The sequence below is a fragment of the Melospiza melodia genome, chromosome 2 (assembly GCF_035770615.1).
Source record: "Melospiza melodia melodia isolate bMelMel2 chromosome 2, bMelMel2.pri, whole genome shotgun sequence".
In the NCBI taxonomy this organism is placed as follows: domain Eukaryota; kingdom Metazoa; phylum Chordata; class Aves; order Passeriformes; family Passerellidae; genus Melospiza; species Melospiza melodia.
Genome location: NC_086195.1, coordinates 83508981 through 83524941, shown reverse-complemented (window position 1 = coordinate 83524941; position 15961 = coordinate 83508981). Strand labels below are relative to the sequence as shown.

Sequence of the window (15961 nt, the reverse complement as noted above, 5' to 3'; positions counted from 1 at the left end):
TCCTGGACAGCAAGGATGAGCAGCTTACCCTGTTCTTGCAGCCACCCCCTTCCTCACGATGCCTGGCAAAGAGGAGAGCAGCCTTGCTGCTTTCTCTTTACCTTCTGCTGCAAGTGTAGCATAAGCTGTGGGTACAAAACTGTGCCACCTTTGGTGGGGAGTTGTGCCAGACTGCTGCCCTGGGCTCTTATCTCCTGTGAAGGGGCTCAGCTCCTGCTGCTGGGACTCTCAGAGCCTCCTCACAGCTTCCTTCTCCCACACCTTCCTCTTCAGATGTTCTGGGGTCCAGACCATAGTGAGGTAGGAAAAAGAGCAATATAAAGTTAAAAAAAAACAAACAACTTTGTGGTCTCATCCAAATGGTCCATAGTGCCTATGACCAAAACCCACACAAAGCTGCAGGGACAACATTTGCCAGCTGAATTTCAAGGTTGGGCTGGCTATTGGGCTCCAGGTTGTACATTAAGGCTGAGTGGGGCCAGGCTTGGCTCTGAGGTCCCTACACTCTCATATGGCTGTTGGTGCCACCTGATGTCTGACTGTGTGTCTTTTATCCACTTATTTGTCTTCTGAAAGCCCTATACAAATTCCTGTACAATCAGGGTTACCTAGTGAGACTGTATAAGCAGGGTAATCCCTAAGGAATGGCAGCCTTCTTCTGGAAGTCCTGGAAATGTGATGACACCTGCTACTTCATGATGCCCTCTTTGATGCTTGGTCCCACTGCATGCAGAAGCCTGATTGCAACCCAGCTAAGCTGAGACACCAGGGCAAGGTGATGCCCATCCTCTGTTCCCTCTGGCTACTTCCAGGAGATAATTGTGACTTTAGGAGTGCTGCAGCTGCACTTGGGGACTAACAATGAGGTTGTGGCTTAAACCCCTGCTTTTTGTTGGTAGTTGGGTGAACATAGCTGTGTGAGACAAACAGGCTGGAATTCACTGTAGTAAGCATTTCCTGTTGTTTCAGCTACTGAGGCTGGGACAGCCTGTGGAGTCTTAGGGTATTCATGCACCAAGGCCTGCCTCTCCTTCTCTTGGGACATCTTAAGCTCCCCTACCAAGTCCTGAGCAAGTCACATGTGTGCTGCATTGTTATTAACACTGCTGAGATGTGCATGTTCTGCCATATTGCTGATTTTTCTTCTCTCTTACCTTCCTCTCCTCCTACAGCTGTTATGGCCTTTCTCTTTGACTTGAAAGATCTTGTGGACCTCATGTCCATCGGGACCCTCCTGGCTTACTCCTTGGTAGCAGCTTGTGTGTTGGTATTGAGGTAAGAATGTAGAAGCTTTGTCTCTTCTGGCACAGAGAGAATTCCACACAACAGTCAGATGCCCTCATAGTTTCTATGGGCACATCTCCAGCTACAGGCATGTGAAGAGCTTGTTTCTTTAATTTCATGGGGGGATTGTGTTAGTTGGATCGACAGGGAGGTCCTCTGAACTTGGTTAACCCCTGTTCCATGCCAGTCCTGCTGTGGTCAACTCAAAATGCTCCAGGAGATACGCCAAGGGGTAGGGAGGAAAGATGTGTGATCCTGGATGCCTGCCTTGTCCCCACTCTTGTGCCCAGTGGGGATACCATTTCAGGTTGTCCTCCTTTGAAAAGGAGATTTGAGATGAAGTCTAGTAGCAGGAAAAGAACTGAGCATGTGTTTGCAGGATCAGTGTGTCTTTGAGAAGTGCTGAGCTCCCACAGCTTCCCAAACCTAAGCTAAAAATCTTCAGTGCTTGGCACCTTACAGACAAGGGCACTCGATTAATGAAAAAAATATCTGAAGATCATGTTACTAAAAAGTACCTTTGTATAGAATGACTTACTCAGAATCAGATGGAGGCTCTCACAGCAATTGCACTGAACTGAGAACAGTCTTGCAGCAGGTGAAGGGCCAGTGCTGTTCTGTGGTACCATTGCTTTGTGATTGTGCTCTGCTCCCCGCCCCTTGAAAATTCTTGCCGATTTACCTTATCCGTCTTAAGTTTCCTGATTTCCCAGCCTACTCTTTTCCTCAGAGCTAGAAATGGCTTTTTAATTTGTTTTTGCAAGCTGCTGTACCTATTGCATGACATTTCCCCCATCATGGGTTGGCAGAGGCAACAGCCTGTTTTGTAGTGACCTTGGCAGCGGATTTGTCTGCCTCTTGACTGCTTAATGATGTAGCAGCTGAATTGCTTCCAAAGCTGTAAGATCCTGCCACTAGTTGCTTGCTGTGGCTGCACCCAAGGATTTCACTGCATTTCACAAGTTTAGTGTTTAACAAATGCCTCATTGTGAACACATCCCCACAGGAACAGTTTTAAGGTGACTTTCAAAGTGGCCCAGTCCTTTAGTCAGACTTGTGGCTGAGTAACTTGCCAAAACTTCTGTAACAGAGAGCTGAGGCTCGAAGAGTGTTTTTTATTTATGGTTCCACATGGTTGTGTGTCACAGCCTTGTTGAATGTGGTGTCCACAGCAACAACCATTCTTGCTTCAGTTCTTCCTTCCTTATGTGGTAGCAGACAAGCTGGCAGAAGAGTCTGGGGTGGAGGGGTATGGGGCAGCAGTAATGCTGCTGCAGGGTGTGACAGCTGCAGAGCTGTTAGCTCAGCCACCTCTGTGCCAAAATGCAAGAGCTGAACTGCCACAGATGACACAATGGCCCTGGCTATGAGCATCAGTCTGTCCCTCTGCTGTTTCCTTCTCCTGTGACTCCCATGTCACTGGTGATATGGATGACAGGGCTCATGAAAAAGAGCATTGTTGCTTTAGAGCACTTACGTTACAGCCACACTGTAGGGGATAAGAGCTGGTCGTACTTGCTTACATCATGATGACATCATTCCTCAACTTTCCCCTTGAAGCAGAAGGGTATAGAAGTGACGTGGGCCTATTCTGGTGCTGTAAAGGTCTGGCGTGTAGCCATGACTATCTGTGTGAGGGTATCACTCATTTAAAAGCCAAACTAACAGGCTCTTTGTGTCATTTCCTTTTGCTAGGTACCAGCCAGAGCAGCCTAATTTGGCATACCAGATGGCAAGGTCGACAGAGGAGACAGATAACAACGAGTCTGTGAGCACCAGTGAGTCACAGGCTGGGTTTCTGCCAGAGGAAGAGGAGAAGTTTTCTCTCAAAGCCGTACTATGTTCCACAGAGTCAGATCCTTCCAAATTCTCAGGTTTGGTGGTGAACGTCTCAACCTTCATCTTAGGTGAGTGCTGGACAGTGTGTCTCTGGGGCACTGAGTCAGCTGGTAGGACTTTGTACTCACCATGGTGGGAAAACTCACCTCCTTGATGTGATTTTGATGAGCTTTTGTAATGGCCAAAATAACTGAAGATTGAATTTCTGACTTAAAAAGAAATCCACAGATGGAGTGTGTGGGGATGTAAAGTGGCAAAGGCATATCTGTTATGGTTAGGTTTTTATGAGTTGCTGTTTTGTTTGTGAGCTTTCAGATTCTGCTTTGCCTGCTTATGGTTTGTTCTTGCGTTTTCCCTGTATCTAAAAAAAAAAAAAATCAGTAACCTTTGGTGTCTGTTCACAGGTTTCCTTATTGTGGGTATCTGTATCCTGACTTCCCTTGAGCCAAACATTCTGATAAATACTGTACAGATTATTGCCGCCATCCTTGTTGTCACTATCATCTTCATTATACGGAAACAGCCTGAAAGCCAAACCAAACTCTCCTTTAAGGTGAATGTCCTGGGACATGTAGCTAGGATAGAGGTATCTGGGAGGTGGTTGGAGGAGGAAGTGCATGTGTTGGCCTGTATCAGAAGGGGGACACTGGCCAAATGGATGTGCATAGAATACAGGCATGATGTCAGCTTTGCTATCCAGGAGAAGCTGGAAAGGCAGAAGCTGCTGCAGATGTGTGGCTGGAAGGGAAGGGCAGGACCTTGCATTTGAGAGCAGATGGTTATAGGATAGGGAACAGACAGATGCTGGAGGAAAGGGGATGATTGTGAAGGGCCACATTGGATCATGGATACAAAAGGAGAAAGAACATAAGAAGTAAATATGTTGGCAAAGATCTAAGGCTCTAAGTGCACTTTCATGTCCTCCCTAGTCCTCATGGAGGCTAAGAGATGACCATTCTCTCTTAAACAGCCTTAAGTATGAGGAACTCTGTTGTTTTCCTGCCCTCTCCAAGCACACCATCCTTTCTATATTAAACAAACACTGGGATGGATTTTTTCTCCCAGCGTAATCCTAAGTCATGCTTTATTGTATTGATTTCAGGTAGCTCTGCAGTTTATTAAATTAATTTTGAGTTATAATTCCATGCTCTAAATTGTGTTCATTTTGATTGCTCTTCAATTAAAAATTTTCAGAAAATTCACAGATTTTAGTAATTTAATACAGCCAGAGTTTTCCAAGGTTGTGTTTGCAGCTCATTTTGGGGTGATGGTCCCAAAGGTGGAAACAGAAGTATCCAGGAGCAAAAAAGTTATGCACTCTCACTAGATGGTATTTTCTGAACATGCTTCTGAGGAGGTCTGTTCACCTTTCACCTGTTCACTCAGGATATTTCACCTCCGTTTTTTCCCCTCAGCCACTACTCTGTCCAAGAAAAAAGAAAATTATACCTGTCACAGCTAAATCTGTAATCATAGAATCATTTTGGTTGGAAAAGACCTTTAATATCAAGTCCAACCATTAGCCCAGCACTGCCAAATCCACCTCTAAACCATGCCCCCAAGTGCCACATCTACATGTCTTTTAGCACCTCCAGGTGTGATGGTGGCACTGCTTCCCTGGGTAGCCTGTTGCCATACTTGACAATCTTGTTTCTTATCTCCTTGCTGTTCTCTGGGCATTTACAACCTGATGGTGATTTTTCTCCAAAATCACTCTGGAAATCCAAGGCTGACCTGTTTGTTTCCCAGTTGTTTTTCTGTATTTTTTAACAGGTAATTTTTCTCTCTTCCCCAGTCTTAAGACACTTTACCAGTCTACCAAGAGCTCTCAGAGTTGCTGATTTAATAGTTCAGAGATCACTTCTGCAATCTCTGGGTACATAGCTCACCCACCTAGGGAAATTTTATGTCTCTAATTACTTGACAAAGCCTTAGAAAAATAGCTTTAGAAAAATATTCTTTTTCTCTTTTCTAATTTGTGTACCTACCCCCCTCTCTAATGATGTGAGCAGCTACTTTGCATAAATTTTTTTGACAAAGCTTAAATTAAGAAAGGCCCACATCTCTGCCGGTTTGTTTTTGTAGATCTCCTTTTTCCCTTAGGAGTGAAGCTCACTTTCCACTTAATTCCACCATATTCAGAAACTTTTCTAGTAGTATAATTTGCCTTGTTTGATTTTATATTTGCAGTGCTGTTTTCTGTATTCTTTTTTTTGCATTTTGGCTTTGCTGTCTCATTCTTCTTTGATTGTCAGACCACTAAGACATTCTTGGTACTGGTATAGTCATCTCTTGCAGTATTTGCTGGTTTTCCTTGCTTTGGGATAATTTGCTCTCTATTGCTTCATTGCCTTGGTACCTGATGGATGAAGTTCCTCAGGTCCCTCCTCTGACATTCCCCTTACCTTCATCTCTTGGTCTTCAGTAGGTGCTTGTCATGACACAGTCCTTGGTTTTTACTCTTCTCTCCTTTGCCCAACAAGTATTTAGTATTGCCACTAAAATTTGCCTCTTACCTCCTTCTGGACCACAAAACAGGCTTTTAAAACAGATGAATAGCATCGTTCACATGCCCCTCCTGTGTTGGACTGATGTCCCTTTGGGTTTAACCTTGTCTTTTCTCACATCTGGCAGCTGAAGAGTTGGTAACAGCCATCACTTCCCATTTACAAGGGATGTGATGTTCGTTGCTGCTTGTTAACCATGCTTGTAGATGTAACATATCCCTTGTTCTTCCTCAGGTACCTTTTTTGCCCTTCCTTCCTGCTGGGAGTATTTTTGTCAATGTTTACCTCATGATGCAGCTAGACGCAGGCACGTGGATTCGGTTTGCAATCTGGATGCTCCTAGGTGAGTTTAAGTGAAAAATGCTATGTTCAGAGTTACTAGATTCTGTTCACCATAAATTTATTATAGCATTCCAGGGAGGGATTCTGCACTCTGGCCATCCTTGGGCAACCCTGGTGACTTGACTGAAGCCCTTTAGTCAGCATGTAACAAGCTTTGTTTCAAATTCAAGGGTCTTGAAGCCTTTGTGTGGACAAAACAACAACCCATGAACCATCTTATGGGTCTTGTTGCCAACAAGAAACCACAGAGCATTCCTTGTTGGCCAGCCTTGCACTGCTGTCCAGGTGGTGGAGCTTGTGCTTCTGGAGCTGAACAAGCTGAGCTGCATCCCAGGATGCTCCCAGCAGCCACTTAGATAGGGCTGAATTGTCTGAGGTGCTCAAATCAGGATCCTGTTTGGGGCTGGGATAGATTGACTTTTAAAGACTGGTGCCTGCCTGTGTTAATGGCTTTTTTCCCTAAAGAAGATGTGGCTGTCTGCTAGAAGCTAACCATGAGGATGGCTGGACTTAGACTGGTGAAACTTGTGTCAGTGGCTGTGAGTAGAGGTTTCTATTTCTTTTCAGAGCTAACAGTGCCCTCTCCCTTGGCTTCCACAGGCTTTATCATCTACTTTACCTATGGAATATGGCACAGTGTGGAAGCCAGCTACGCAGCCTCAGCAGAAGCGGAGAGAAACACAGACACTGGCTCAGACAGCTGTAAATGACTGTTTGGCTTACGGGCGACTGAAAGAATGGCTGCAGTGAAAGAAACTTTGTGGTGGGGATCCTGAACCAGATTACACCTGTAATCAGTTACGCAGAAGTAAGGAAGCAGAATGCAGGCCTCCCCCACTTGGTTACTGCAGCTTGCAGTTTGTTTAGCAGCACAGTTAAAAGGGACCACAAGATGAAAAGACACAACTCTGGCATATTCCCAGCAGCACTGGCGGCTCATCTGGGCACTTCCCTCTCTCTCTCTCTCCGGTTTTGTTTTTTTTCCCCAGTGTGTAGAAAGAGAGCTGCTTCTGTGTGCAACTGCTGCTATGAAACCAGGCCTCACAAATGTCCTTCTTTCAGTAGCCCCAGGAATTCCTCCCAACAGATATTCTACTCAGTTTTACATGGAGCAGGTTTTGCAGTGCTACTATCAGGCATAGACCAGGGTCCATCCTTCACCCTAGGTGAGCTGTACCCTCTGTGTATGCACACATACAAAAAAAAAGATTCTCCCCAGTCACTAGATTTCCCCAGGTCAACAAAGCACCTGCAAGATTTGCATTCTTTAAAATATCAGGTCTTAACCTTTTTTTTATTTTTATTTAACTGAGTTTTTTAGCTACATGCTCACATGCTTTAAGGCATGTCACTGCTGTGAAATGTTGGGAAGGTTTGTGGTTGCTGATTGTCAGGTGAGCGATCGTTCAGCAGCGCACAGCTCACACCAGCAGGTGTTTCTCCCAGCTGTACACTCCACAGAGGGATTGCCAGCTTTAGTCAGGAAACCACATGGTGCAAGTACTGCAAAGGCTTGAAAACAAGGGGTGTCTCCAAAGAGCAGTCCTGCCTCTTTGCCTCAGAAACCACCAGTGATGTGGCTGTAGTGGTGGGGGTGGCCAGCAGAACCGAGCTAGCTCTGACAGCAAGTGCAGCCCTATGTTTCTCCCCCCACATCAGTCTTCTGTGCTGGCTGCCTGGCATTAGCAACTTTGGTTTGGCATTGGTGGCTGGAGCACATTCCTGCCCTGGGAGGGGAAGCACAGGAGAATCCTCAGAGGCACAAAGTGATGTGAACAATGCCTGGTGTCAGCCACCTGCCCAGGGGAGGCTGTGGGGGTGTGCAGGGATTTTTCAGTCCTGTCAGAATGTGCAAGCCAGAAAACACCACTAAGGCTCTAGGATCTGACTTGCTGAGGGGAGCTTTCCCTTTGGGGCTGAGATTGTCTCCAGAGCCTATCTGTAGTGAAAGGTGGGAAATTTGGAGTTGAGATCAGGGTCTGTATTCGATTGGCAATGCCTTGGTTTTGGCTGTAAGATGTTTTTTTTTTTTTTTTTTGGTTTTAATTCTCTCTAATAGCTTTCCCTAGCCAAATTAATTAATCCACTACTCTAAAAAGGCTTATTAAGGTGAGCCATGCCCAAGTAATGCCACTGATCTAAATTAATGCTTCAGCTTGTACTGAAAAACAAATCATAGAATTGTGGAACAGTTGGGTTGGAAAGGGACCTTTGAAGATCATCTGGTCCAGCTTACCTGACATCAGCAGGGACATCTTTAATTAAATCAGGTTGCTAAAAGCCCTGTCCATCCTGCTCTCAAACACTTCTGGGTTGGAGTATCCCACATAGATACTGCAGAAATCCCCTTTCCAATGTGAGTGGATGCTTTCCTAGGTGTCCTTCATACTACTGCCTCTGAACACTGGACAATCTTATTTGGTTTGTCAGCATGGCTCTTGCTGATGAAGCAACGGGCTCTTGCACCTGTCATTGAGTTGGAGAACTGAACAGACAGACCCCTGCATGACTTGCCCAGGATCTCACCAGGCATCTGATGCAGCAGAAAAGGGAATCAGACCATCTGGATTTCATGGCTGGATTGTGGACCATTTCTCATGTTTCCAAGAGACTTTATAGCCTTTCTGCCCATTGAAGTGTTTTCATCTTTTAATTCTAGTACATTGGGAGGCTTTTCTTGACAGAATTGCAATTTGAGGAAGTGAAGGCAATGTGTTCATTGCCTCCTAGGTGGACTTCAGGGTGTGTTATGAGTGCAGCTTCCCCCACAGAATGAAGTTGGGGTTCTGCTCCAGTCACTGGGTCTTGACCATCTGCCAAGGCTTTGCTCCTTGTGCATATACAAAGTCTTACTCAAGCAGGGAGAGATTAATATAGAAATTAAAAGCCACTAAGTTGAAGTCTGTTTTGTTTAAACACAGGCAAGCTCAACACACTCCACAGCCTTCCAAAAGGCACTGAAAATGTGGTGGGAGGGCAACAAAATGATAACTCAGACAGGATCAAAGTTTTGTATTGTACTAAAAATATAAGGATGTTTTTCCTACCTGGCTGCCAGCTTCTGTTCAGTGAAAACATGAAGCTTGTGTCCTTACCAAAGCTTCATCTGCACTGAGCAAGCCAAGGGCCTGGTGAAAAATATTTCAGGTGCATGTTGTCAGGCACATTCCCGAGGTGGGGTATGACCTGGTCCCTTTTTAATCCTTGTGGCAAAGCCTGAGCAGCTCTGTGGCTCTCAGCAGGAGGGCAGGGTGAAGGAGGCAGGATGTGGGATGTTGAAACTGAGTGAACTGGAACATTGGGGAGTTCAGGTGTTTGCTGATGAGCCTGAACCACTGGCAGAAATGTTCCTGTTACCGTGTTCTGCAGCATGACACTTCATTGGAAACACTGCAGACCACAATCACTGTTCTGGCAGCCCCAGTCATACTGGAAGCATCCTAGAAAATGAGTCCATGGAAACTCCTAGCATGTGAGGCACTCAGGTAAGGCAGCTGACCAGCCCTGCTGCCAGGAAGCTGATGACTAGCTTCTGTCTTTACCTTAATGGGGTAAGCCTCTGATGGGCTTTTGCTTTGTTTCCCGTTCATCCCAGTTCCCGTGTGCACAGAAAACACGGCAGGACATGCTGGTTTGGATCCGTCAGCCCACAGGTGCACTGGCGCACGGATTTATTATCAGGAATATATTACACTTATCTGTACATCATAATTGAAATAATACAAACTCTTCCTGTAATCATTAGCCACATAATAAACGGGACCACAGAACTCCTGCTGCATGGGAAACTGTACAGAGGCTCCTCAGAGTGTCCATGGGACACAACCACCATCAGTGCAGAGACAAAATACCTGATTTTGCACTTGATAGTTTTTCCTTTCCTTCCCCCACCTGCCACCACCACAAGCCTTTGCTGCTGTGCATTGAGTCAACCCGTCTGTGCCAGCAGTCACTGGAGGTGCAGTCCCAGGAGGGACAAATGGTACCTTCCCACAATATAAAGGAGTTTTCCATGCCCCACTTGCTGCTGGCTCTCCTGGCATCCCATGGCTGATACCTGCTCCCAGTGCCCATCTCTGGAATCCCCTGGGAGCAGCTGTGGGCTGGTTTTATTGCTGCTACACCCTTCTGCATTGAGTAAAGATTAATGAAATAAACAGCTTCCTTAAAGACAGAGATGATGAAACTCTTTCTGCTTAGTGTTGGCTACATTCCCTCTGCTTCCAAAGGCCATCCTATTTCCAAATAGCAAAGTCCCCACAGTGGCTATGGCATTTGGGAAGTTTCCAGCTTTGCAGAAGCAAACACTTCCCCTCCCCAGCTTGGCCCTGCATCCGGGGATCTTCATTCCCTGGGAATGGCTGCCCCATTCAGGGGCTGCTCCCTTCCTCCCACTGTCTGAGTGACCTGAGCTTTTCTTCTGCACCTAGTTCAGCATGCAGAGGCAAAGAAAGGACAGAGGAAAAGTATAAAAAGGTATAACCTCTTTTGGGGAAAGAAGTCTTTTTCTGGGCTTGCACCAGAAGGAGCCACTCTTCACACTCCCCACAGGGACAGTTTGCTGGGTCCCTCTGGTTAGGCAGAACTTCCTACAGTTTTGTTAGTGATTGGGCATGCCCCAGAGGGTGTGCCAAGGAAGAATCCAGTGAGAGGCAGGATTGGGAGGCAAAAATTAGATGGGAAAGGGATTGGCAATGATAACAAATGATGATGGAGCTGGGTTCAGTCCCAGTTTTCCCACCATAAAAGCCCCAGTCCCAATTCACTGCTGGAAGCATCTCTTGAATATGATTTTAAACCAACAAAGTGATAAGGAAAGTACCAGGTATAAAGGGGAAAGATTAATAAATTACAACAGATTCAGCCAGCCTGTCCTGGGCCAATAATATGCTTTAGTGCATTTAAAGTTTTGAGTAGCATCAATAACAACTCCAGTTGTTTCATCTCAACCATTTTCACAAAGGGCAAAAAGGAGGATCCTAGAAACTACCAACAATCCACTCTGACTAATCTGATGGCTCTCTACCATGGTGTGCCTGTGTCAGTGAGTGAGGGATGAGCAACTGATGTCATTTACCTGGACTCTGCAGGGCCTTTGACATAGCCCCACACAGCATCCTAAACTGGGGAGATGCAGCTTTGATGGATGGCAGCTGGCAATGGAATTGGCTGGATGGTTGCATCCGGAGCAGCTCAATGTCCAAAGGGCCATCAGTGAGAAGTGGTGCCCCTCTGGGGTCCGATATTTAAGATATTACTGTGTAATAGCGTAAATGACTCAGTGGGATCAGGTGCATCCACCTGATCTGTGGATTGACACCAAGGTGAGTGGTTCAGTTGGAACACTGGAAGGCGGGAATGCCATACAGGTGGATCTGGATAGGCTTGAGAGGTGGGGCCATGTGAACATCATGAAGTTCAACAAGGCCAAGAGCAAGGTCCTGCACCTAGGCCGGGGCAACCCTTGGTATAGATACAGGCTGGGGGATAAAGGGATTAAAAACGGCCTTGCTGAGAAGGACTTGGGAATACTGCTGGATGGGAGGCTGGACATGGACCAACAGTTGGTGCTCAAGGCCCAGAAAGTCACTTGTATCCTGGGCTGCATCCAAAACAGCGTGGCCCACAGGGCAAGGGGGGGATTCTGCCCTTCTGCTCTTGTGAGACCCAGCCTGGATTGCTGCATCCAGCTCTGGGGATAAGAAGGACATGGGCATCTTGGAGTGGGTCTAAGAGGAGTGCCACAAAGATCTTAAAAGGCTGGAGCACCTCTTCTATGGAGACAGGCTGAGACAGTTAGAGTTGTTCAGCCTGGAGAAGAGAAGACTTGGGGGAGATATTTTCGCAGCCTTCCAGAAACTTAAGGGGGCCTATAGGAAAAATGGAGAGAGACTTTTTAGCAGGGCCTGTAGTGATGGAAGGGACAACAGTTTTAAACTGGAAGAGGACAGGTTTAGATTGGACATAAGAAAAAGAATTTTTACAATGAGAGTGGTAGGAATAGGTTGCCCAGAGAAATTGTGGATACCCCATTCTAGGCCAGGCTGGATGAAGCTCTGAGCAACCTGGTCTAGTGGAAAGTGTCCCTGCCCATGGCAGTGGGGGCTGGACTGGATAGTCTTAAAGTTCCCTTCTAACCCAAATCACCCTCTGAGCCTGTGACCTCACTGTCTCAGAATTCTATTGGTGGAATGAAAGATGACAATGCTGTAGGTGTTGCAAATAGTTGTGCCATTAGCAAATATCAAAATTATTAAAGTCGTATTTGGCAAGAAGAGGCTGTGTGTGCATGTGCGTGCTAGGTATCTATCTTTCAGGTTGTACTTGCTGGACACACTAAAATCTAGCAATGCATTTCAACAGTAGTAGCTGGTGTGGCATGATCTATTCTAAGAAGATGCTCAATTTACTCAGTATCACAGTACCATGCAAAAGCTGCTACAAAAATAAATGTCTCTAAAAAAGGAGAAAAAAAAAATCATCTTTCTTTTTAACACTGTGGAACAGGCCACAGGTGCTTTGATGGTGGTTGAAGCTGTATCTAAGTTGCAGTCTGTGAATCCTGAGTATTTCCCAGGAAAGCTGAAGCACAGCTCCCACTCTGGCAGGATGGCAGGGCTGTGCAGTGCCACCCCTGTGGGTGCAGGGCCTGCTGGTGCCACCCCACACCTGGGTGAGGAAGCCACCCTCCCTGCAGCCGTCCTGCACCTCAGGGATTCCCTCCAGGTACTGTCGCCCTGCTAACTTTGGCCCCAGTGCACAGAGCAGCCTGCATGCAGGATCTTTGCCCTAAGCTGGGTAGAAAAGCATCCCACAGATCTCTTTGTTTCGTAAATTATGCTCAGGGATATTTTTATCTTGTTAGCCATGCCCATGAGGGCCCTGCAGACAGTCTGACCCCAACTACTCCTCGGCCTCACCGTCCCCTCAGGTGGGAAGTCACCCCAAGCCTGGGTGAACATTTTTGCTTCTAGATGGGAAAGTTAAAGGTAGTTTAGCCACTCATTTCCATGAATCTTCAAAGTGCTCTGTAACTCTGGGTAAGCTGTAGCAATGTGAAATAATGCAGATATGTGGAAGGAATGAAATTCTGACTTCATCTGCACCTATGAACTTGTCTATGCTCTGTTTGGCATTTGCAGTGTAAGGAAGCTAGAGCCCTAGCAGATGTCCAGTATCTCATCTTACCATTGGAAACCTCTCCTCCAGCAAAGATATGCAACTTATTTTTTCCTTCTTGCTTCTGGGGCTTGAAATAAAACAAAATGGACAGAAATCTACAGCCAGAGATTTTGATTGCATCCTAACCACGACAAGGTTAAACAAGATAAGATCTGACTAGGATTGAAATAAAGACACTAAAACTGAACCATTTGAACCAGTAACCTCTACCAAATTTGCTAAAACTCAGTTTTCTCATCTCTAGCCTATCTCCACTTAGAATATCAATGCTAAGAGTTAAAAAGTAGTGGATGGTATGCGTATCTTTTCTGGTGTTCAATGCAAAGGTGATGGTTTTGAAGGCAGTACTGTCTTAGAATTTCAAATTCGCTGGTGTTCATGTTACATAGAGTACCACTTGGTGGTCACTTGGAAGGCGCTTCTACTTCTGTGTAACTTTCTTCTAGGTTGGGTATAAATATTCCTGGGAGGCTAAACAGAAATGCATTTTGTTTAGATACAAGTCTTAGGCACGAGTTAGAAAACTGCTGACTGTAATGAAAATATATCAGCACTTAGTAGTATCCAATAATATAAAAAATGTAATTCAGAACATCTGCAACTACATATATATGTGTGTGCGTCTATATATAGGTATAAAGGTACAATACATACATGTATATAAACACAGACACATATACAGAAATATTCACACCATTTGCAACTAACCTGAAATACTGCAGCAAAAGTTCATTCTAATGAACATTAATAGAGCATTTCCCAACTTTTGGCTCTAACCATAGTTAAAACATTCACACATCAAGCTAAACCTTTTCCTATCCTAACTTTCTGCTGTTCTAGTTTTGGCTATCTTTTTTGCTACCCTAATCAACATGTCAGAACCAAGAATTTCTGTGTGGGGACTGTAAGAATACCCTGCCTAGTGTAAAGCTATGCAGCTACTGAGCATGCTTGCAGCCATGAACGCTGGGCGCCAGTTGATGGTAGTACTTCCTTGGATGGTAACACTTTGCAGACTGGAAATGCATAAAAGGCAGGGAACGTTCGGCACACAGCTGCCTGTTCATCGCCTCAAGGTTCTGACTTTTGCTGGAGAGGAGTTCCCTGATGAGCAGCGATAGAAAGGAGTGGACGGTGAGGGCGGGAGCTTGACGGGGCTCACGGCATCTCCCTCCTGCAGCTTCCAGAGCAGCTCCTCGTTAGTCCTGCTGAGCTTCTTCTTCTCCTCCACTTCTTTCTCAACGTATTCTTGAAGATTTGCATTCTCCTCTGACAGTTGCCTGGAGAGAGAAGCGGGACAACATGTAAGGCATTCCAGGGCAAAGATGGGGCATTCATGCAGCCACCCCTGCCCCTAGGGCTGAGCTGCCAAAGCTGTGGCACAGCTGGCCCCAGATCTCTTCACTGCTGGGTGAGAAAGTCACCTCTACAAGTCATAGCTTCCCCCTAGCGTCTGATTCTGCTTCCATGGTGGGATGAGCCCCAGCCTTTCTTCCTGCCCTTGTGGAGTGTCAAGGTACAAAGAGGGTTGGCAGCAGTTGCATCCATGATTTCTTCAACTTGCTGCTACAGTATGCAAAGGAAAAGCAGTCTGGCTTTTCCATGTTCTGAATTTCAGCTGATGTCCTGATGCAGGACACAGCTCAGCTTCAAGGCTTCCCTCTACTCTATAAAAGGTCATGAGGTTATGGGTTTTTATCCAGTTCCATCCTCCTTGGTCCCAAAATAGCCTCTATTCCTGACTGCAACACCAGATAAACTTCCCCAGTAATGACCAGGGAGGTGGTCTGCCTAGAATGCCCATAACTTCATGGCTTTCCTGGAGCTGGGACGTGGAAATCTCCTATGGGCACCACAGCCTTAGTGAGTCTGCACTCATCAGCCAAGTGACTGGTTTTGAAACAAATGGGGCAGGGCAAGTAGACTGTGGGACCTGATTGAGACGTGTTTTGGGCATGTCCTGACAACACCCATGTCCCAAAGGATGCATGCAGGAGCACCAGGCTTCTGCAGCCCCACTACGCTTGGGCAGGAGCCAGCTCCTCATGTGATCAACCTGCAGCAGCTCTGGGCAGGCACCTAACCTCATTTACTAGCAATTTAGGGTTTTATAGGAATGAATAGGGAGGAGCCCAACCTCCCCCTAGGAGTTCTCAGTGTTCAGCAGCAGCTGGGTGGGGATTTTGGATGCATACAAAAAATTCTGTACAACTGCTTTTCTGGGTGTAGCCTGAAGGTGTAGCAGATGTCAGGGACTGCTGGTCCACTCACCAGAAGTCTATGAGAGGGTGGGGTTGGCATTTCTGATTTTGTTTAAAAGACATTTTTGAAGAATTTTTGCTTTTTTAACCTCAATTCCTACAGAAATGTAGCTCAAGAATACATCTCTTTCTTCTCCCAGTCCCTGAAAGTTCTGAACTGTGAAGTGAGCAGTGGCTAGCAGAATCACCTTGATCTCTTGGGTGTTGGCAACTGTCATTCTTCAGACAACCCCAGTCCAAAGGACCAAAAAAAATGCTGGTTGATTTTGAGGGAGGATCTGAAGCGCTGGAAGATCAGATCACTTATTTAAGTTCTTGGGGAAGTCCCAGCAGGGGCTCTGTGGAGCTCTCACATCCAAAACTGGGTCATGATCTACCTGAAAGGCTCTTGTCCTTCCCTTTGTACCTGCCCTTGTCCTTAATTGGAAATATCTCTGTGGTGCACCCCTCACACCCCAGTGCCTCTGGGACCCCTCCTGGCGGTGCTGCAGAGGCCGGCTTTGCTCTTTCCTCTCCCTCCTCTCACTGCTGCTGGGCTGCCACGGC

The 15961-nt window shown here is 46.2% G+C and overlaps 2 protein-coding genes across 8 annotated transcripts in view; one reads left to right on the top strand and one right to left on the bottom strand.

Annotated features, from left to right (window-relative positions):
• Positions 1–12247, top strand: part of SLC7A1 (solute carrier family 7 member 1) — a 40588-nt gene extending 28341 nt beyond the window's left edge. For 4 of the 5 annotated variants that reach the window (XM_063149104.1, XM_063149107.1, XM_063149106.1 and 1 more), the window contains 5 exons: positions 1173–1275; positions 2980–3191; positions 3528–3676; positions 5865–5973; positions 6573–12247. In XM_063149104.1, the coding sequence (XP_063005174.1) occupies positions 1173–1275; positions 2980–3191; positions 3528–3676; positions 5865–5973; positions 6573–6682 (683 nt within the window). In that variant the 3' untranslated portion in view covers positions 6683–12247. The remainder of the gene's footprint in view (positions 1–1172; positions 1276–2979; positions 3192–3527; positions 3677–5864; positions 5974–6572) is intronic. The other variant, XM_063149105.1, reaches the window with a different exon arrangement.
• Positions 7961–15961, bottom strand: part of MTUS2 (microtubule associated scaffold protein 2) — a 264605-nt gene continuing 256604 nt past the window's right edge. For all 3 annotated transcript variants that reach the window (XM_063149100.1, XM_063149101.1, XM_063149102.1), the window contains one exon: positions 7961–14434. In XM_063149100.1, the coding sequence (XP_063005170.1) occupies positions 14218–14434 (217 nt within the window). In that variant the 3' untranslated portion in view covers positions 7961–14217. The remainder of the gene's footprint in view (positions 14435–15961) is intronic.